This window comes from Mycteria americana, chromosome Z, assembly GCF_035582795.1.
Source record: "Mycteria americana isolate JAX WOST 10 ecotype Jacksonville Zoo and Gardens chromosome Z, USCA_MyAme_1.0, whole genome shotgun sequence".
Classification (NCBI taxonomy): Eukaryota; Metazoa; Chordata; class Aves; order Ciconiiformes; family Ciconiidae; genus Mycteria; species Mycteria americana.
Genome location: NC_134396.1, coordinates 20193310 through 20214503, shown reverse-complemented (window position 1 = coordinate 20214503; position 21194 = coordinate 20193310). Strand labels below are relative to the sequence as shown.

The 21194-nt window shown below is 38.6% G+C and overlaps 1 protein-coding gene across 3 annotated transcripts; it reads left to right on the top strand.

The window, feature by feature from the left end:
* Window positions 1–448: 448 nt before the first annotated feature.
* Window positions 449–20913, top strand: HMGCR (3-hydroxy-3-methylglutaryl-CoA reductase). Of its 3 annotated transcripts, none has more exons than XM_075526392.1 (20): window positions 449–595; window positions 4133–4328; window positions 4739–4850; window positions 5406–5493; window positions 5588–5672; window positions 6707–6812; window positions 8199–8305; window positions 8735–8851; window positions 9367–9518; window positions 10386–10630; window positions 10770–10942; window positions 11404–11598; window positions 12156–12314; window positions 12509–12666; window positions 13740–13845; window positions 14812–14982; window positions 17961–18101; window positions 18205–18363; window positions 18671–18825; window positions 18976–20913. In XM_075526392.1, exons 2-20 carry the CDS (start codon window positions 4164–4166, stop codon window positions 19028–19030), a joined length of 2649 nt encoding a protein of 882 aa, XP_075382507.1. In that variant the 5' UTR covers window positions 449–595; window positions 4133–4163; the 3' UTR covers window positions 19031–20913. The 3 variants fall into 3 exon arrangements, with proteins under 3 accessions (XP_075382507.1, XP_075382506.1, XP_075382505.1); XM_075526391.1 differs by lacking the exon at window positions 449–595 and adding an exon at window positions 634–1205; XM_075526390.1 differs by lacking the exon at window positions 449–595 and adding an exon at window positions 1325–1345.
* Window positions 20914–21194: the final 281 nt, after the last annotated feature.

The window sequence follows — 21194 nt, the reverse complement described above, 5'->3', positions numbered from 1 at the left end:
TGTGGAGCTACTAGAAATTTTTCTAAAGGAAATGGCACATCCAAGAAGCAGTTCGGAAAGGCCGGGGAGCGGTCAGCATCGGCGTGAGCCGCAGAGGCACCGCGACAGCGAGAGCTGACCGGCGGCGCCCTGCCCGCTCGCCCGGGCGGCGGAACCCGGCACGGCCTGCCGCCAGCAGCGGAGGCAGCACGGCGGGCACTGCGGCTGCGCGGCCCGGGGGGCCGGCGGCGCTGTCGGTCGATGAGCGTATGCAAACGAGCCGCATCCTGCTGCCCAATCGCGAAATACGGAGAGGGGAGCGCGACAACCCATTGGCGGGCAGCCCATGGCGAGATGGCGTGGTCCGCGCTCCTGATCCAGTCTCGAGCTCTACGGCGTTCGCCGGGCGGTTGCCCCGGCGACGCGGCGAGTGACGCGCCGCGGGCTGGGCGTGCCGGGCTCTCGCCATTGGCTGCGCGATCGGGCGATGGCGGCGGCTGGCGTGTCGTGCCCCGGGTGTCCTTGCTCGGAGAGGAGCGGAGGGCTCAGTCCGCAGCGCGGCGGGGAGGAGGAGGGCGTCGCCTGTGTGCGGCGGTGCAGTGCCGGCGCCGGGGCGGTGAGCGGGGCAGGGGAGGGCAGGAAGGCCGCGTTTCGGTCAGGCGCGGTGCGGGCAGCCCGCCATTGCGACACGGGTCCTCCGTGGCTGCTGCCGCTCCGGGCCCCGAGCGGCTCCTCGGAGATCGGCCGGATAACGGCGGCGCGGGGGAGGGCACTGTCGCCATCGCTGCCCCTAGGAAGCGGCGGCCGCCCCGTGTCGCGGCCCGCCTTACCCGCCGCCCTGCGTGGCGGGCGGGGGAGGTCAGAGCCGCTGTCCCGGTGCCTTCTAGACGTCGAAGGCGCGGCCCCGCGGGGTGGGCCGCGGAAGGCCGTCCGCAGCGCGCTGAGCCTCTGGGCGTGCTGCCGTTGCGCGGGGCTCGCCAGCTCCGCCCGGCAACGTGCGGGGCCTGCGCGGCTGCAGGGAGAAAGTCGTCCTTCCCCGTGCCGGCTTCCAGCGGGCGGCGGGGCCGCCCAGCCTAGGTCACGCTGGAGGGCCTTGCTCCCCGCCGTTCGCACGGGGTTTTAGGGGCTACAGTGATGGCCCTGCGGGAGCGTGGTGTCCCTTTTTGAAAACAAAAAACACTACCTTGCAGTTTGACGGGGTCTGTGTGGTGTCATATGCTTTTCAGGTGAGCTCTGCACAGGTTTTCGCTCACCTATGTTTGCCACTCGGTTCCTCTTTCATACTGTAGCTACTGCTGAGTCAGCTAACAAGAGATGGGAAATTTGTGCTGATCTAATAGATGGTGTTGCAGGTGACTGCTCTGAGGTTAGTGAGGGCTGTGTGACAAAGCTTAGGTATTTAAGTGAATAGTCGTACTGTTACATGGCAGATTAATGCTCTAAAGCATTACATACAACGGTCTAGTTTGCTTTTTACACTCTGGTTGAACTTTTGAAGGGGTTGCACTTGTTTTTTGTTTGTATTTTGTTTTGATTCCTAGAATGGATTGCTTTACTCTGTTGTCTCCTGGAAATTTTTGATTGAAAGCAAAGGAGCAGGAAATGGATAGGATTTATAAAGCATCCCTTTTGAACCACCATTTTGAAATTTAACAAAATTATATTAATGATAAACTTCAGCTTCATATTTAACGTTACATCTTGCTAATTTCAAGCTCTGCGTCAGTGTAACTATACAAGTACTTCAAACAGAATTAGAAGTATGAGCTGATCATATGCATTGAAATTTTTTCTTACAGCACTCAGTAATGCAGAATCAGTGTATGAAATCTTCATCAATATTTTCTAGAAATGTCAACTGCATAGCAAAAAACCCCATGCACTTCAGGCAGGTTAAATAAACATGAAAGCTTTTAAGGAATCCTTTTAGGTTAGGAGTTACTGCCACTCAGTTAAACCCAAGATCAGCAGTGAGGCATCCTGTATTTCATAGCAGCAGTTAATGATAAAACATTGTCTAATAATAGATATTATGGATAATTATTTTCATAATCAAATTAATGCATTTTTCCATAATTGATTTATGTGAAGCCATTTTACACTTACTAGTTTTGCTTAGAAATAATATCTGAAGAAAGATTTTGAAATCTTTCTAGCTCTACTAACAATTTGTTAATTCCAAGATAATTCCTAGATAATAATTATAACTGTCAGAATTCAGGAGTTGTATTACTAGTTTTGGGACTGGTAGGACTCTATATAGTCATGTAGTAAGTACTAATTCTGATTTTCCGGAAACAGTGTGGTGTTCAAAAGTATTTGTATTTTCACAGGAATTTTCATTGCTATGCCTTTTCTATTTTCTGTGTTGTTTCAAAATCTTTGCACTAGGACATTCCTCTGGCTATGTCTTATTTTAGGCTTCCTAATTAAAAGATACCTTCCATTCTTCTGAGGAAAAACTACAATACCACTTTGGAACAGTTTTGCAAGAACATAAATTTACAAAACAGTATGTAGATTGTATTACACAGGGAAAAACAAGGGATAATGTTGACTTTAAAAGGAGTGGTTTTGTTGTGGTTTTTTTTTTTTTTTGTTAAAAAGCATTCTGTCAGGAAATGAAATAATTTGTTCATAAGGAAGGCGGTCCTCTCAATGATTGTCCCCATTTGATTCCATGAGCCATGAAAATCCTGCCACACCTTCCCTGTGGAAGGAGAAAGAAAAATAGATTGGTGCTGTTGGTACTCATGTGATCGAGATTAGCATTGCTAGGAAACCAAGATGATTCTGGTATCTTCAGGAACACTAAGCAGATAGATTTGCCCTGTCTGTTATTTTCTCCATTGAATGACAGCTTCATTTTTGATGTCCGAGCAAAAGAAATAATACTAGAAAGACTGCCTTCCCAGGAGCCTGGTGGATGGATTGTTACTTTTAAGGCAACACAGGGATTTTTTTAATCCACTTTGAAGGGACAATGTGTAGAGCCCTCAATCCTCTAGGGAAATTTTCACAGTGCTAGGTTTGTACATGTAAATACTGAATTACAGATTGTCTCTGTTAGCCAGGCTACTATTTAGGCATCTTCTGAACTTCATGATGTAGTTATATAGTTAACATTCATCACAGAGTTTTATAAGCTGTTAATTTTGTGCAATGAGAAAAGCAAAGTCCCAGTACTAATGTATTTAAGAGATAATTTTATGGCATTTTGTTTCTGTGCTATAAAACATAAGTCAACATTCTTGATGAACTTGTCTAAACATACAACACAGAGCATATAGACTGGGATGCGGTTTTTGTAACTGAAGGATGTACAGAATATCCATGTTCTCAGTTATGGGAAAGAGATGTGAGAGTTTCTGTTGAATGTTTGTTATCTGTTGAAGGCAAAGGGGATGATGAAATGCATCAGTAACCTGGGAACTAGTTACAGGTACAAGAGAATTGTCACAGCATACTGTATGTGAGAAGGACTTGTGCTTGAGATGAAGAAGGAACTGTTTTGAACATGATTAACTTGAATCGCTGAAGAATATTGAGCAGAAAGTAGAGAAGACACAGTCAGAGGAAGATAACATTGCAATTCCTGCTGTTGAAGTTGACCATTGGTCAACAATGGTTAACTAATGATATTTTAACTATATAAATTACCAACTAACCAATGGTTAGTTGGTAATTTATATAGTTAAAATAAAGTTAATCAATATTTTTGATAGGAAGAGTGAGTAGAAAGAAGTAACAGAATTTAGTGAGTGCTTACATAGGTGGTAAAAACAAGAAGTTGGAGTCAAAGTGATACAAAAATTGTGCAACCGGAAGATAGTAAGAGATGTTGTGAGAGTGGTAGTAAGACCTTGAAGAAACAAGGGAGATGTGTATTTAAAAAAAAAAAAAAAAAAAAAAAAGATTAAGAAGGCAGGACGATAGTCCTGCTGACTGATATAGATCATACTATATTTCAGAAGATTAGAAATAAATGTGTTTTACATGGAAATTTGAAAGGTGAAGATTAGTTTCCTTACTCATCTGTTACTTAACTGGTTTGGGGTTTTTTTCTTGAGGGATGACTTGCAGAAATTTATAGAGCTCTGTCTTTTTTCCCTGAATGCTGTACTTGCTTATATGAAATACTCTTCTGTTGCAGGTTCGTGAAGTATAGAAAAACAGTCTTGAAAATGTTGTCCAGACTCTTTCGAATGCATGGCCTTTTTGTAGCCTCTCATCCATGGGAAGTCATTGTGGGAACAGTGACTCTCACCATCTGTATGATATCCATGAAGATGTTCACTGGGAATGATAAGATCTGTGGCTGGAATTATGAGTGCCCCAAACTTGAAGAAGTAAGGATTTAAATTCATGTTATAGTACTTACCGTTAATCAGTAGATCCAGGGTTTTCTGTAGAATAAGATCAGGTTGTGATGTATTAGGAGGAAAGTAGCTGTGCAGAAACTTCTTTATTGCCTTCTTTTCCCATTGTGGATATTAAAGCTGTATGCAAGCTGCGATGCGCTACAGAAGGTTTTCATTAAATCTAACTTTCAGTTGCACAGTATCTAGTGAACCAGGATTTTGTATTAATATTGTTTGCAATATTTTTCTTTTTTAAGACAGACTAGCAGTGATACTTATTTTATTCTGAAACTTCATTTTTAATGCAGCTTCACAATGGATTTTTTTTGTTACTGAAGCTTAACAACGAGTTACTACTTAATGTAAAAGCTAACTGAACTGCTTTTTGTTTCAAACAGGATGTTCTCAGCAGTGACATCATCATCCTGACAATCACGCGCTGTATAGCAATCCTTTATATATATTTCCAGTTTCAGAACCTAAGGCAACTTGGGTCAAAATACATTTTAGGTACTGTATCTGATTTTTGTATTTGCTGTGCATTTTAATTGGGTTTTTTTAATATAAATTGGTAATAAGTACTAGAATTTTAATACTTATGTACAGTACAGGGTTATTTTAATTATTTGCTAGATAGCAGAATAAATGTTCTGCATAGATCAAAGTGCAATTTTTTTTAAGAGAGATTGTGTAGGATTATATAAACACTGGAAATGTAATTCCTGAGATAATTGTTTGTTGTGTGAAACACTTAAAAATAGAGAGCTGTTTAAGCCAGTTTTCATTTTTGCTGATAATGAATGAGAAGATTTACGGCTTTTATTTCTTAGAGTCTTACTTTGAATGCAGTACAAATTTTAGATTTAAATATCTTACAAACTCAAGTAGATGCTATTTTTATATCTCAACTGCTGTTAATGCACTCTGAGAGATGAGAATTGTCATTTGTTTGCTTCAGGATTGATCTAAAGGTATAGTTTTTCTTTTTTCCCCTTTTTTTCCCCCTCCCAATATGTATGAACCAAAAATTTCCAATTCTCTTTTTTTTTTTTTTTTTTTTTAAAGGTATTGCTGGCCTCTTCACAATCTTCTCGAGTTTTGTTTTTAGTACAGTGGTAATTCACTTCCTGGATAAAGAACTGACAGGCTTAAAGTAAGTAATGAATTGTTATTCTGGATTTCTTGCTTTAATTTTTTTTCCTGTAAAATAAACCTTGAATTTTAACATACATACCTCTTTTTTTCAGTGAAGCTTTACCATTCTTCCTGCTTCTGATTGATCTGTCAAGAGCAAGTGCACTAGCCAAATTTGCGCTCAGTTCCAACTCACAGGTCAGGGGGTTGGGGTTTTTTGTTTGGTTGGCTGGGATTTTGTTTTTGTTTTTCTTTTTTGCAATGGAGCTTTTGAATTTCATGTTCAAAGATGAACATTTTCCCATGGCAGGGGGGTTTCAAAGTAGGTGATCTTTATAAGGTCCCTTCCAAGCCAAACCATTCTATGATTCTATGAATAATCTAGGTGGAGAGACATACAAGTGAATACTGTATTGGTGATATACAAAAAGGATCAGATTTTATCCAGATTCTGTGTTGTCTTCAATCCAGATCAGTGTTCAAGTGAATAATAACACTGTAAAATGAGTGTGCATAATCATGTGAGCTAAGTTGATTCTATGGATGAGGACTTTATATGTTCAGAACTTTAAACCAGCAGTGCTTATAGCTCTATTAAGGAGGCTAGAGTTCCTAGACCAAAGTCTTCCCCAGAACAGTTATTGACAGAAAAAAGTTAATTTCTAGGGCTCAGGAACAAAAAAACAGCAGCAGACCCTCTAAGAGTTTGCCATGCCTGGCTTCTGAACGAAATCGGTTTCCCCCCAGGGGAAAGTTTTAGTGTCTTTTATGTCCTCGTTTCTGTCAGCTGAGTCTAGAGAGAGAGTTAAATAATAAAATAATAAAAGTCAGGGTACAGGTATGTGTTGCAAGAACTTTGGAAATGCCATGATGTAAGTGGCTTCTATTTTATGTCTTAAAAGTGTAGCAGTCCTGTTGTTCCGAATGTACTGTTGTTAAAGTCTGTGTCCATCAGTGTTGTAGGAGCTTAGAATGCTGATGAGCCACAGGTAGAGAAATTAACCAAAATTAAATAATCTTGTGTAAATAAAGACTGTCAAAGTATAATAACTTATCAGAAATAAAGCAATTAAAGAATGTATTCTCTCATAATAGTTCATTTTCAATATGTTTCATAAGGTCTTAATACAATAATACCACTCAATTTACTAATCGTGTACTAATCATGTTATGTGTACTCCCTTAATTTGATTTTTGGCTTCACGTTAACGTACAGAAATTTTTCTTTTTAGGATGAAGTAAGAGAAAATATTTCACGTGGAATGGCCATTTTAGGCCCAACGTTTACACTGGATGCACTCGTGGAGTGTCTTGTGATTGGTGTTGGTACTATGTCAGGTGAGTGATACAGTCTAAGGGTCTAAATCTTTCCAGTTAAAAAAGACTATGTGAAAGACATTGGGATATTGAGAGTTTCAAATAGGTGTTACCCAATGAGACTGGAGTGACTTCAATCTATTTATTTAGCTATTCATTTACTTTTCTAATTAGCCTATATTACTAGTTTCCTGCAAATTTGAATAATATGTACATGTTGAAGAGAAGTTTGAAATACAGATAACAGCTTTCCTTGAGCATTGTGCAGTGGGAATAGACTTCTGTGAAGCTGCTTTTATAAAATCAAGACCTTCTATCATTCCCATCATTCCTGTTAACATCTTAAAGTAGCTGCTAAACTTTTCTGTTGGGCATTCTTAAAAATTAGGTATACTTTCAGTACATGCACACCTATTTCATATTCTTGCAAAAACCAAGTATTTCTAAAAATTGTTCCAGGCAAGGAAAGTTACTCTAGTTCAATTAAAAATAACCAATCTTTTACTGTTTTGGTTTTTTTTTTCCCCACCCCATATTTTGATCTTCTGTCAGTTCTGTGTGCAGTAGCAGTTGTCTTTCCTTAAAAAGAGAACACTTAAATGTAATAAGCAAAGGATTTTCACATGTAAATAACTAATTTAGTTGTAAAATAAAACGAAGTTCCATAGTTAGGACTGAAGTGGATTTTGGTTTGCATGTTTGATTTTGTCTGTTGGTTTTTATGTGTGGGTTTTTTTAAACTACCTTCCATGCCTTAGAGGCATCTTTCAAAGCACTTGCTTTTCAAATTGTTTTGGACCTTTTCAGGGTATTGTGTATTAATAAGCTGTTTTCCTGTTTACATTTAGGGAAAAAAACCCTCATTTTGGTGTAGCATATAGTTGATTTTTTTTTTAAATTATTTATACTGTTAGCTCTTTCATCTTTAGTAAAGCAGTTCTGTAATGCATATGCAACATGGCTAATTGACTTTTTCTGGATACCAGGCTTCTGAAACAGTAGGTGGGGTATATACTGTTTCTTATTGCCTGAACCCTTAATTGGCCATCTTCCCGAAGGGATTTCAATACGTAATGTCGGCTAATTGTTCTTTGCTTAGGTAAGTGAGGAGTTTCAAGCTTTCATTGTGAAGCTTTAAAATCTTGGTGAACTGTAATTATTTGTATTTATTTAGAATTACACTTCAAAAGTTTTCTGTAAATACCATACCATAAATACATATTGTGCTTAGAATAAGCTAATGCACAATGACTAGGGCATGCTTGTTTTTCATTAATCTGGACAGTTCCCTCTATAATCTGCAGTATCAGTTTAATGGTTTCTGTCTGTCTTTTGCAACACTTATTCAAGTCTATAGAAAGCCCATTGCATATTCAAATGTAAAAAATGTCTTCTTTTTTTATGTAGGTGTACGACAACTTGAAATTATGTGCTGCTTTGGCTGTATGTCTGTTCTTGCCAACTACTTTGTCTTCATGACCTTCTTTCCAGCTTGTGTGTCCTTGGTATTAGAGGTAAGAACAACTTCAAGACAACATCAAGCTTAGTGTTCAGACCCTGTGCTTCTTGTAGGCTATACATTTCTTCACGGAGTTATATGCCAGCACGTTTGTCTTCCTTTCAAAGTGAACAGAGGGAATGCACAAAAACAGTTATGGTGGCTCAGCTGATAACAGTAACTTGTTAATGCCACTGTTAATGAGTTATGCTTAATAGTATGAGTTACGATCTAAAGCAGAGTAAATGAATTATATGGTAAATTATTGGCTGTCCAGGGTTTTTTACTATTTAAAGTCTAACGTAGACTAAACAGTAGATTGTAGGCTAACTCTTTTGTTGGTAATTTCTTTAATGATCAAATAAATACAATGTTGAAGCTTACTTGTTGGTTCTTTTAATATGTACTAAATAGGACCTATTTTTGAATTTTGTTATTTTTGCAGCTTTCTCGAGAGAGTCGTGAAGGGCGCCCTATATGGCAGCTTAGCCATTTTGCTCGTGTTCTGGAAGAAGAAGAAAATAAACCAAATCCTGTAACACAGAGGGTCAAAATGATTATGGTTTGTGGCTCTTTTTCACCTGTGGTTATGCAATCAGTAAGGTGTCCTGATTGCAGAACAGAAGGATAGAAAATCAAACTTTTGTTTTCTATAGACTTTTATTCTGCATGCCATTAGTCTATTTTACTGTGGTAATTTTTAATAACGTGCCCTGTATCTACACCTAAAGTCTTCCTGCGTATGCCATTTCTGTGCCAAACACTCAGGGCTTTTTCATGTGTACTAATTCCCTCCCTCTTACCCCTATCGTACCCTTAGCTTCCTTTGCTTATTACTTGAGCAAGAGGAAGGATGCGGTGCGACAGGTTCAAAGCTACAAGTGTTACGATAGGCCAAAAAGGGTGTTGGTGAGAGGTGTGGAAAATCAGCCTTTAGCTTTAGACTTCTGAGGCATGGGAAACAAAAAAAAAAACCCAAACAAACAAAAAAAGAAAATGTTTAGTCTTAGTAGGTTAGATACCTACTTGCAGTTGAAAAATTAGTATTTGTTTTGTTTTTTTGTGTTTTTAATACAGTCGCTGGGTTTGGTTCTTGTTCACGCCCACAGTCGTTGGATAGCGGAACCAGCTGCTCAAAACAGTACTGTAGAAAATTCAGTGGGATTGGATGAGAACGCACCGAAGAGAATTGAACCTAATGTTTCGTTATGGCAGTTCTACCTTTCTCGGTAGGCAACTTCACAGTGTTTCTTTGATTAGGTTGTATTCTCCAGTGCTGCCAAGCTATGGGCCTAGGGTAAACTTGTAAATTTGCAGATCTGACCACAGTAGGATTTGTTGGAACCAGAGATGACGTTTCATAAGAAATATTTCAATACTACACTGTTTGTCCAATCTCCTTGAAGTAATCAAGAACATGATGAGGAGGCAGCTGTCCTGTATGCATTGAAACACTGTATTTTCCCACTAGCACTGACACCTTTCAGAGCACACTGGAAAATAAACTTTCTGACTGCACTAGAGTAATTATTTACGCAGAGCTTCTGACCATTCACACGCAAGTGCAAAAAGTGCAAAAGCTGTGTCACTATTGCTTTTCCTTCAGCTCAACTGAAGTTAGCAGCACCTGTGGTTCCATATTACTTCTGAAAACTCCGAACTGTCTGTTTTAGGGGTTTCTGCGGCCCATCGACCCTTAGCAGTTCAGCTTGTATCATAGTAGTTATTATTAGTAGAGGATGATAATTGAAGCTTTCTACTTTATCATTGGGAGATAGGTGTTAAATCAATTTGATGTAGCTGTTAGAGAATATTTTACAATCATTTTTCTTACTGGGACTGCTTTTTAGCTAAAATTTAGTAACTTTAATGACATCTGAAAATTATTAGGTGTTAATGATATAAAGAATGATTTCTCTACCCTAACCTAGCGTACTTGAATGTCCTGGTAGAAAATGTCTTTTGTCCAGAATTTCTGTAACTGTTTAAATTATGATGAAACTATTACCCTTTCTAAAGCAAAGGGATGTCAGAATGCTGTTATAACCCACAAATTGTATATACCGTGTATTTACTTTTTGATTTGTCTGTTTTAGAATGGCCAGTATGGATATTGAACAAGTAATCACTCTTGGATTAGCCCTCCTCCTTGCTGTCAAATATATTTTCTTTGAGCAAGCAGAGACTGAATCCACACTCTCACTGAAGAATCCCATAACATCTCCAGTGATGGTCCAGAAAAAGGTGCCTGAGAATTGTTGCAGGAAGCAATCTGGACTTCTGAACAACAATCAGAAATCTAACACAGTAGAAGAAGCTTTAGTTCCCAAAGATGGAAATGGTAATTTTTAGCATTTTAAAGTCTGAACCTATTCCTGAATATTTGGAACAAATAGTGAAATCTGTGTTGGCATGTTGTATTTGGAATCAAAACTTAAGAATTTTGTAAACCAAAGTTCATTTTAATTGTCTTTATGCAGCTGAAGTCATAAAACCTGTATTAGCAGAGTCATCAACAAAGGCTACATTTGTAGTTGGCAGTTGCAACCCTGTGGAAACTTCTTCATTTCTTAATGGAAAAGAGGAAGAAATTGAGTTGCCTAAAGAACCACGTTCTATTGAGGAATGTGTTCTTATACTTGGAAATGCAGAGGTATGGAAAAATAACTTGATTTTTTTAACCTCTGCTGCAACATCTGATTTAAGAATCCTTACAGTTCATTTTCCAGCTTTTAAATGATCCTATTGATTGTAATGTCATTCTTCAGAAAATTATATGGCTTTCATAACTTGGGGGGGCGGGGGGATGACTAAAACAAAACCCTTTCATAAGTCACTTCTCCAGTCGGGGAGGGGGCGAGTGGGGAGCAGCTTCATCATTCATGACATACCAAGTCATTGAAGCTTCATCATGTGTATGCGTATAAGTGGGTGTCTGAGAAAAAAGTTTTTGATCATATCCTGTTCTATAAAACCTGACATTGGCAGTTGGTTCCTTTAGATGTTCTGTGATACTGTCAAAGTAAAGTTGTTACCCTTTTTCATTTGGAAACATTTAAAATTATTTTCACCAGGAGAATTTGTACTTTTTCTCACCACCCTTTACATTTCCAGAAAGGAGCAAAATTCCTTACTGATGCTGAGGTTATCAGCTTAGTTAATGCTAAGCATATTCCTGCATACAAACTGGAAACCCTGATGGAAACTCAGGAGCGAGGTGTGTCCATTCGCAGACAGATGTTATCTAAGAAACTCCCTGAACCTTCATCTTTGCAATATCTTCCTTATAGGAATTACAATTATTCTTTGGTAAGTAAAAGGCAGACAAGCAAAACTCACTGTAAAACCATTTTCCAAATACATGAAATACATGCTCAAAATTATGTATATGAATTAACAATGAGCTTGGCCAAAACTGATGTAGAAGGAAAAAAAAAAAGACAAACATAAGGCACTACCTTTTATTGCTCTTGATGATATTTTCTACCAAAGTATGCATCTGCCTTATCTCAGAAATGCAGAATTCTACTAACATTTAGCCTGAGTTCAGCTGAATGATAGTATTACCTTGAGCTCAGGTTAAAATGGAAGTTTATTTAAAATTCATTTAACACTATCAGGTCTTTTTTAATAGTGTTTGAGACTTAATAAGATCCAATACATCTGCGAAATACTAGACTTGAACAGTATTAGCTGTTGATAGCTGTAGCTGTTAACTTTTTGAGGTGGGAATTGGTTGCTTTATGGGTACGGTTGTGGGGTTTTTGCTAAGATATCTTGTTGTAGTCACAGGCATAGTATGTAACATGCTGTACCATACCACTGTAGTGTAACCTTAATGGTACCTTTTGTATTATTTTTGTAAGGTTATGGGAGCTTGCTGTGAAAATGTGATTGGATATATGCCTATTCCTGTAGGCGTAGCAGGACCACTATTTTTGGATAACAAAGAGTTTCAGGTGCCAATGGCAACAACAGAAGGATGTCTTGTAGCAAGCACAAACAGAGGATGTAGAGCAATATATGTAAGTATTGTTTGAGTGGCTTGAACTCAAAGCTATAACTTGAGTTTATAATTTGAGTAGCTATAACTCAAGTTATAAAACTTTCTGTATTATAAAATGTATTTGGGGTGATATATGGCATGTTTTTGACTTCCTAAAAACTAAACTTCACTTTCAGTAATCTTACTCTGTTTCCCTTCTGCTTTGATTTTTAGCTTGGTGGAGGAGCAAGCAGCCGCATTCTGGCAGATGGGATGACTCGAGGACCTGTTGTAAGGCTGCCCACCGCTTGCCAGGCTGCAGAAGTGAAAGTTTGGCTTGAAAGCCCTGAGGGCTTTAAAATAATGAAGGAAGCTTTTGACAGCACAAGTAGGTTAGTACAATGGCTATTCCAGCATTATTTCCTGATGTAAGACTTCTGTGGATGGTGGAAGGCTCCTAACTGTTTTTTTCTGGTGTACTGCAATACAGGAAATTACATCTTCATTTTGGCTTCCCATGTAGTGTGAATCTAAGAGAACAAAAGCCACTCTGGCTATGTACCAAGGCTAGTAATAAACATTTTCCAATGATAAGCAGTAAACTACTGTATCTTAGGAACAAATACATTTGCATTGTGTAATACTTCATACGTAATTTATTTTGTCTAAGCGTTTAAAAATAAACATAAAAGCTTATTTGGATTTTTAGTAGTTACTATGCAAAAAGTAATTCAAAGTTTGGAATCTAGCCTTTCAGATGATATTACTAATGTTAGTAATTAATTTGTGAGGTTCCAGAGAATACAGGATAAACTAATGGTAGAACTGAAATGCTAAAAAATGTAAAACAGTATTAAGAATAAGTCTTTACTATTTCAAGCCCTAGAGTTTTTTCTAAGCCTTATGATTACCTGCTTTCTTTAGGAAGATTCAGAGAGAGATTTCCTTATCAGTTTTGCTTCTTACGTATCTTACAAGTGTCAGCCAAGGACATGTGTGTTTCAGCCAGAATCAACTCATGTTGCTGTTTAAATGCAGTATTTCCTGGGTTTTGTTTGACTTGTGGAACTTGCACTGTTGTTGAAGATAGCATGGGTTTTGCCTTGCTGTAAAACTGACGTAAGAATTTCCAAAGGCCTCATTTTCAGTTTATAGCTGGTAGTCAGATGTTTTAATGAATACAAATGAATTAAATTTATGTTAGCACTTCAGGATATTTTATTTCATGAAGTCCAGGGATAGGAAGCATAAAAAGGTAGCAAACACTTTTACAGTGAACATTTTTAAAGTATTTACTCAAGAGAACTATGTGCATGGTAGCTGAAGGTTTTTTCCTTCCCTGAAGGAGGAGGAGCACAGTGTAGTTAACAGTGCTATCTGCAATGATTTACTGTCATTTTGCTGCTTAAAACTAATTTAATCTTTTCCCTTGAGGATTGTAAGTAATAGTTAACTTTTCTTGCAGGTTTGCCCGCCTACAAAAACTTCTCATCAGTTTGGCTGGTCGTAACCTTTATATCCGTTTTCAGTCTGGCACAGGGGATGCAATGGGAATGAATATGATTTCAAAAGTAAGGACCAGTTCCCTTAAGTCTTTTTAATAAAAGTATATTTCTTTTAATAATAAATAAATTAGCCTACCAATCTGTGACTACGTGATATGTAAAGACAGAAAGATAAGACATAGCGCTGTTTGCAGTGCTGTAAAATAATAAAAGTGTTTGACCTTATCAAGTGTAAACAAGAATAGGATGAGAATGATGAAAGAAGAAAGTAACTTTGTGGGGGTGTTTTATTTAAATAAAATATTCTTGATAATATGGAAGTTAAGCTGGTAACTCTGTTGCTTTGGGCTAAAGATTCTATCCAGTAGTAATTAATCTGTTACTGTGTTTATCACTTCCTTGTAAATAAAGGATTAGGGGTCTGGTGAATGGCAGCAGAGGGGTGTTCTCTAGTTTTGGTTGGTTGGTTTTGTTTTTATGTAAACATGGAACAACCTGAGACATGACCCGTGAATTGGGGGGATGCCTTGTGCTGTTTGAGATTAACACTGATTGCCTATTCTATATAAAATTTAAGTCTATCAGAACCATTACATAAATGGGTCTGGTCATATACAGGTACTAATTGTAGCAGACTTTTTGTCTGAATTCCTAGTGTAGAGAAGCTCTTTCCACTATATCCAAAAATAATTCATTTCATGTCTGTAGTGTTTGACTTGGTTCATGTTGTATATTCAGTATGGTAACCATATGCCCATTCACCTAGAATGTATCCAGAGAGTCCATAGGTACTGGGAAGAACCAATTATTCCCCATATAATTCCCAAAGTGGTTAGAAAAAAGATAGTGATGATTTGGTTTGTGGGGGTTTTTTTCCTGTTTCAGGTTCCTTCCTGAAATTATGTTCTTTTCTTGAGCTGTAACTGATTATCTGATCAAACTTGATCTAATCTTGCTGTTCCACTGTCCTTGAGTAGCTTGTTTTGCAACTGTAATGATATACTAGCCTTTTATCCGTTTCTCTTCTAACAGGGTACTGAAAAAGCGCTGGCAAGGTTGAATGAAGAGTTTCCTGATCTCCAGGTTATAGCTATTAGTGGTAACTATTGTACGGACAAAAAACCTGCTGCTATAAACTGGATAGAAGGAAGAGGGAAGTCTGTTGTCTGCGAAGCAGTCATTCCAGCCAAGGTTGTTAGAGAAGTAAGTGTCTGCTGTCTTTTACTTGTTTATAAAAATGCATACATTTTACAAAACTGATACCTGTCTTACATCATAAATATTAACTATAAGTTTTTTCCAGGTAAGGATAATTCCTGTATGTGTTTTCAGATACTGCTGTAGGATAAGCCATTTTTCCTGAGACAGTAGATACTTTTTCCTTTCATTGTCTCTTCTGACATAATGTGCATATATTTAGTGATGCATATCTAGCTGAAGGCATTAGGATTTTCACTTTTTACTTTTAAAAAACTATGCCACAGTTTGTCCGATTTTTACACATGGGGTTTTGCCTGTCATTAAACCCACTCATTTTGATCATGTCACTCATTCGTTGTCTCTTGCACAAACCTGGCCTTCTCTTCAAAGTTTATATGCCTCCTACTACACTGAAAACAGATAAACAGGTGCTTCACTTAATTCCAAAGCTGCCTTAGCATCTTGCATGACAAAGGGTAACGTTTATAACCAGTGCCAGTCCTAGCTCCTGGCAAACTTGTCCTACCTTTTAAGAGGTAGGATTCCCTTCCACCTGAGCTCAGAAGACTGGCTATTTGTGTCAGACCAAATCCATTGCCTGTTACCTGGTCACCAGCACTGGCCATGAGAGACAGTATCCACGGAGCAGTTTACTACACCATACTCAGCATAGTCTTCCATCAACTTGTACAAGATTTTCTGAATTGGTGCTTTCATATTTGATGGATTTTTTTGTTTGCTTGTTTGTTTATTTCCCCCCAGTAATTTGTCCAGTCCCTTTAGTGAAACTATGTAAACTTTTAGCACTAGTATTCTGGGCAGAATTCCACAGTGCAGCTACACCTTGTGTGAGAACCCCCTCCTCTTTGTTGTTGATTCCATTTCATGATGCCCTAGTTTTGTACTGGAAGGGATACTTAAGACTTTTATTGTCACTCTACTGCTCAAGATTTTATAACTCTAACACAGCCCTTCCACCTTCCCAGCTATTCTCATTTTCAGACTGAAAAGTACTAGTTTCTTTATGAGGAATGAGTAAAAAGACTATTCTAGCATGTCTGTGAACATCCTTATCTCTAGATCTTTTTCACTTCTAAAATTCTGGGTACAGAGTTGGACACAGTATTCAAAGTGTGTCTGCAGGCTGGATTTATACATTGAAATAATTTATGTCTTTTGGGTTTGCTTCCTAATAGTTTCCTAATTTTCAAATTGTTTGTGTTTTTACAGCTGATTCACTGGCAATATCTTTTATAACCCCAAGATTTCATTCCAGAGTAGTAATAGGGAGGCAATTCTTTGGTAATGGAGTGTCCTTTGGGGTGGGAGTGTTGATCTGCTTGAGGGTAGGGAGGCTCTACAGAGGGATCTGGACAGGCTGAATGGATGGGCTGGGGCCAATTGTATGAGGTTTAACAAGGCCAAGTGCCAGGTCCTGCACTTGGGTCACAACAACCCCATGCAACGCTACAGGCTTGGGGAAGAGTGGCTGGAAAGCTGCCCAGCGGAAAAGGACCTGGGGGTGCTGGTTGACAGCCAGCTGAACATGAGCCAGCAGGGTGCCCAGGTGGTCAAGAAAGCCAATGGCATCCTGGCTTGTATCAGGAATAGTGTGGCCAGCAGGACTAGGGAAGTGATTGTGCCCCTGTACTCGGCACTGGTGAGGCCGCACCTCGAATACTGTGTTCGGTTTTGGGCCCCTCACTACAAGAGAGACATTGAGGTGCTGGAGCGTGTCCAGAGAAGGGCAACGAAGCTGGTGAAGGGTCTGGAGCAGAAGTCTTATGAGGAGTGGCTGAGGGAACTGGGGTTGTTTAGCCTGGAGAAAAGGAGGCTGAGGGGAGACCTTATCGCTCTCTACAACTACCTGAAAGGAGGGTGTAGAGAGGTGGGGGTCGGTCTCTTCTCCCAGGTAACAAGCCATAGGACAAGAGAAAATGGCCTCAAGTTGTGCCAGGGGAGGTTTAGACTGGATATTAGGAAAAATTTCTTTACTGAAAGGTTTGTCAGGCATTGAAACAGGCTGCCCAGAGAGGTGGTAGAGTCATCCTCCCTGGAGGAGTTCAAAAAACATGTAGATGTTGCACTTCGGGACATGGTTTAGTAGTGGGTTGCATGGAGGTGTTGGGTTGATGGTTGGACTCAATGATCTTAAAGGTCTTTTCCAACCTTAATGATTCTATGATTCTGTAACGGGCATGGATAGTTTTTAGGTAAATTTGGGATGTTTTTCCGCAACCCCCAGCCATGTACATGACTACATTTACTTACATTGAACTCTAATACATAAACTTCTTATTTTTTTCAGTGTTGTAGACTTTGTGCAGATCTCTGTTATCAGTTGCATTCCTGTGACACTGGAGTATCTTAAATTTTGCTCACAGAACTATCTTTTTTTTGTTCTCTTTGACCATTTTTATATTAAATTCAGTGTAAATCTGTTATCTGAAGGTTTCAAAATACAGTCAGTATAGTATAAATGTGCCATTTAATTTTATATTACTGTGCACAATGTTTATTTACCAGTGTAGCACAGTGATTTGTGTTTGAACTCTTCAGTTTAGCTCCGTATTCTTACACAGAGCAGAATTGGGGAGGGTTGAGTGTCTGGAGCAACTTGGGAGGAATGTTGCTACCATGTCAAGGTGAATTAATGGGATTTTTCTGCCAGGTTGATTTTGTTTGTTTCATTCTGAAGATAAATGAGAATTTGAAATGGAGGAGGTAGCTGGTGAGCTTTTCTTAACGGCCTGTGCAAGTCCAAACCCTTCGCACTGACTTTTCCATTGTTATTTGGACAATGCAGTCTGCATTTGAAAGGGCTCCTTTTGGAGCTCATCTAGGACAATGTCCATCTAGGACAATGATTGAATCAAATTCCATTTGGAAGCAAACAAGGGGTGAGGGCTTATTAACCATAAATAGAGTATTTCTACTCTTGCCTAAGGAATGGTGGAGTAAAGGTGTATCACTTTGTCTAGGTATTGAAGACAACTACAGAAGATATAGTTGAAGTCAATATAAACAAAAACTTGGTGGGTTCTGCGATGGCTGGTAGCATAGGTGGCTACAATGCACATGCAGCAAACATTGTGACAGCTATCTACATTGCCTGTGGTCAGGTAGGTTTGTTTTACACCAATTCAGATTTTCTTTAGTTCAGTAATTCTTCACCAAACACCTAGTTGAGTGCTTTTTGTTTTGTTTCTCCTTCCTGATCTGCAGGATGCTGCGCAGAATGTGGGTAGCTCTAATTGCATCACTTTGATGGAGCGAACTGGGTCCACCAACGAAGACCTGTACATTAGCTGCACAATGCCTTCTATAGAAATAGGAACTGTTGGCGGAGGCACCAACTTGCTGCCACAGCAGGCCTGTTTGCAGGTATAAATTAGAAAGTTTAAAGCAACATAGCTCTTTAATCAAAGCTTGCTTTCATGTTGTGTATATTGTGGCTGAGTAATGTTGTGGGAATGGGGCCTCTTGAAACTCGGTGTATTTGACATGACAATTTTAGAATTATCTAATGAATTGTTTTCATGTATCTAGTTTCTAAAGCTTAAGATGTTTAATATTAGAGAGACTTAAAGCTAGCTATTTTGATATAATTTGGAAAGATTTACTTTAATACTAAATTTAGCATAAATTTACTTAGATTTCATAGCACAATACTGCATATTTTTCTCTCCAGATGTTAGGGGTTCAAGGTGCAAGCCAAGATAACCCTGGTGAAAATGCCCGTCAGCTTGCTAAAATTGTTTGTGCTACAGTGATGGCAGGGGAATTATCACTAATGGCAGCTCTTGCAGCTGGGCATCTAGTCAAAAGCCACATGATCCACAACAGGTAAGAAATGGAAAAATTCTTGTCTTTCTCTGCTATTTTGCCCTTCTTCCAAGTACACAGGATTCAACAATTCAATAATTACCACATATAATAGCAATGTAACATTTGTTATGTATGTATCTGATGTAGTGATCTTACTGTTTTTATTAGGTCAAAAATAAATCTACAAGATCTTCAAGGAACCTGCACTAAGAAGGCGGCTTGAATACTAAAATGGCTTTGAAAGGAAGAACTGTTCTAGCAACTGACCAGGTGCACAGGGGAAAAAAAAATCTGTGAAGTTTAGAATGAAAATCACCTTCAACTCAATGATGTCTGTGTAAGGTAAACTGAGAGATCAATGGACTTGTGTGAGACTACTTACGCCTTTGACCTTCTTCAGTGGTTAGAGATGACTTCATGAAAGAAGTCCTGTCAGGTGTCTTGAACATGGCTTTGGAACTCTTACTCTTACACATCACTTTCTAAAGGGTCAGTCTTATGTTTTTACAGGTTGAGATTGACCAGTAAGCTCCTGGTAACTACCAAACTGAAAAGTGATTTAATGTACTTTGTACATTTAAAAAAAATATATATATATAGTTGGTCTAAACTTGGCTTGAATGCACTGGTCCTTGCCATGTTTATTTTCTGGTTAGACAAGCATGGTTTTTTAAAGTGATGGCAAGCCTAATCACTTTCCATGAACTCCCAATTTTATTTTTGTTCACATGTAAAACTTGGGTCTTGGGCTATAAGACAATTTTATTGAATCATATTAGTTTTATAGAAACCTCTGTCTGTATGTAGTACTTAATTTGCTTGCTGCTTCAGCTAAGCAGCACTCAGTGTTGTAACTCCACGATTTAGGTTATTCCTTTACAGAAAACTTGTAACCTATAAAGTTCTGAACTGCTAAATGTAATCTGTACTGAAGTAGGGAAAAACAGTGTTCTTAAACTGTTTTGTTATTTTGTTCAGGTAGAAAAAATAGATTTTGAAACTGGTAACTCCAAAAAGTTATGTGTCAGACAGGTTAGTAATTTAAGCAAATGCGGTTTCTCAGACTTTTTTTGATAGGAGTGCATTCAAACAACAGGAGTCAAGAACAGATGTTTACACTTCTTTTAAAAGATGTCTCTTAAGGTACAGTGTGTTTTTATATTCCTAATTTTTTTTTTAAGTGTTTGACACCTATTCCCCAGGAATAGGTGTGTATCCACTGCTTAAGCTGAGATAAAATGAAGCCAGAAAATCACACTGTTCTTTAACACTAGGGGTTTTTATGCTTTAATTCCTTTCAAACTTTCTTTTTGAGGGGGGGAGTATTTATTTTAAGAACAAATCCTATCCTTTTTTCAATGAAAAGTACTAATTAAGGGAATTTGGTGGAATGACATGTTAATGCAACAAGCAGTTTTTGTATTAAAATACTGTACTTGGACCAGTGAAGCAGTCTCAGGTGTTCTTGATGTAGTACAGAAAACCCAGGTGTATTCTGGTTTGTCACCTTTGGGAATATTGCTAAATGCATCGCCTTGTTTAGTTAATCACAGGAGGAAAATTGTTAATATGCTTGATGATGGGTTTTTTGGTTTGGTTTGGGGTTTGGAGGGTGGGGAGGGCGGGAATCAGCAGATTGGACTGGGTTTCTTGCAGGAATGCAGCAGCATTCCTACAGGGGTGACTAGCAGAGGTGCTCTTCTAATGTGCAAATTTTATATAAATCAGGATGGGTTGTTTTGTAGTACATCAACACATTAATATCATTGTAATGAGCTCATAAAGCTGATGTGCAAGCATGAAGACATACTACATGCTAGATATGTTATGATAGCATGTAAATATCATGAATGTTTATCTTCCTGCAGTATTGTTGCTAATATCTACCGTTTTATTTAAGGGAAGTTGGAACTACTTTGTTTCTATGTTCATTCAGTGATCTTATTTAAAGTAACACTGTTCTGGCAATAAATGGTGGTTCAGTGTTCATTTTTGTGGATTTAACAGACATTCTGTCTTGCAGAATTAACATTTTGTATTATTACTAAACTGTGTACATTTTGGTACAGAACTACTTTTTCAGTTTCAGTAAAACAATGGAAAATGTATTGGCTTAATTGTGATATTTTAAGCTTACTTCATGACTTAGTGACATACCTTAGTAGACAACATAAAATAAGAGGATTAAGGAAAATACAACTGGCATACAGTACCAAACACAGTGGGGCTATGACACCAGAACTTCTCAACCTTGCTTGCAGAAGCCTGTACTCCTTTGTTCTCCTCCAAGCTGAATTACGCAGTTTGCCCAAGTGGGAGAACTGATTGACTGCAGCACTAGCGATACCTTCTGCTGGGGCCTATTTGGGCATTTCTTCTATCTTCCA

Bases quoted from the DNA above. Each gene is read 5' to 3' on its own strand.
- HMGCR (XM_075526391.1), top strand. The intron at 4,329-4,738 runs GTAAGGATTTAA...TGTTTCAAACAG, and splicing joins AGTGCCCCAAACTTGAAGAA to GATGTTCTCAGCAGTGACAT. The intron at 12,667-13,739 runs GTTAGTACAATG...CTTTTCTTGCAG, and splicing joins GCTTTTGACAGCACAAGTAG to GTTTGCCCGCCTACAAAAAC.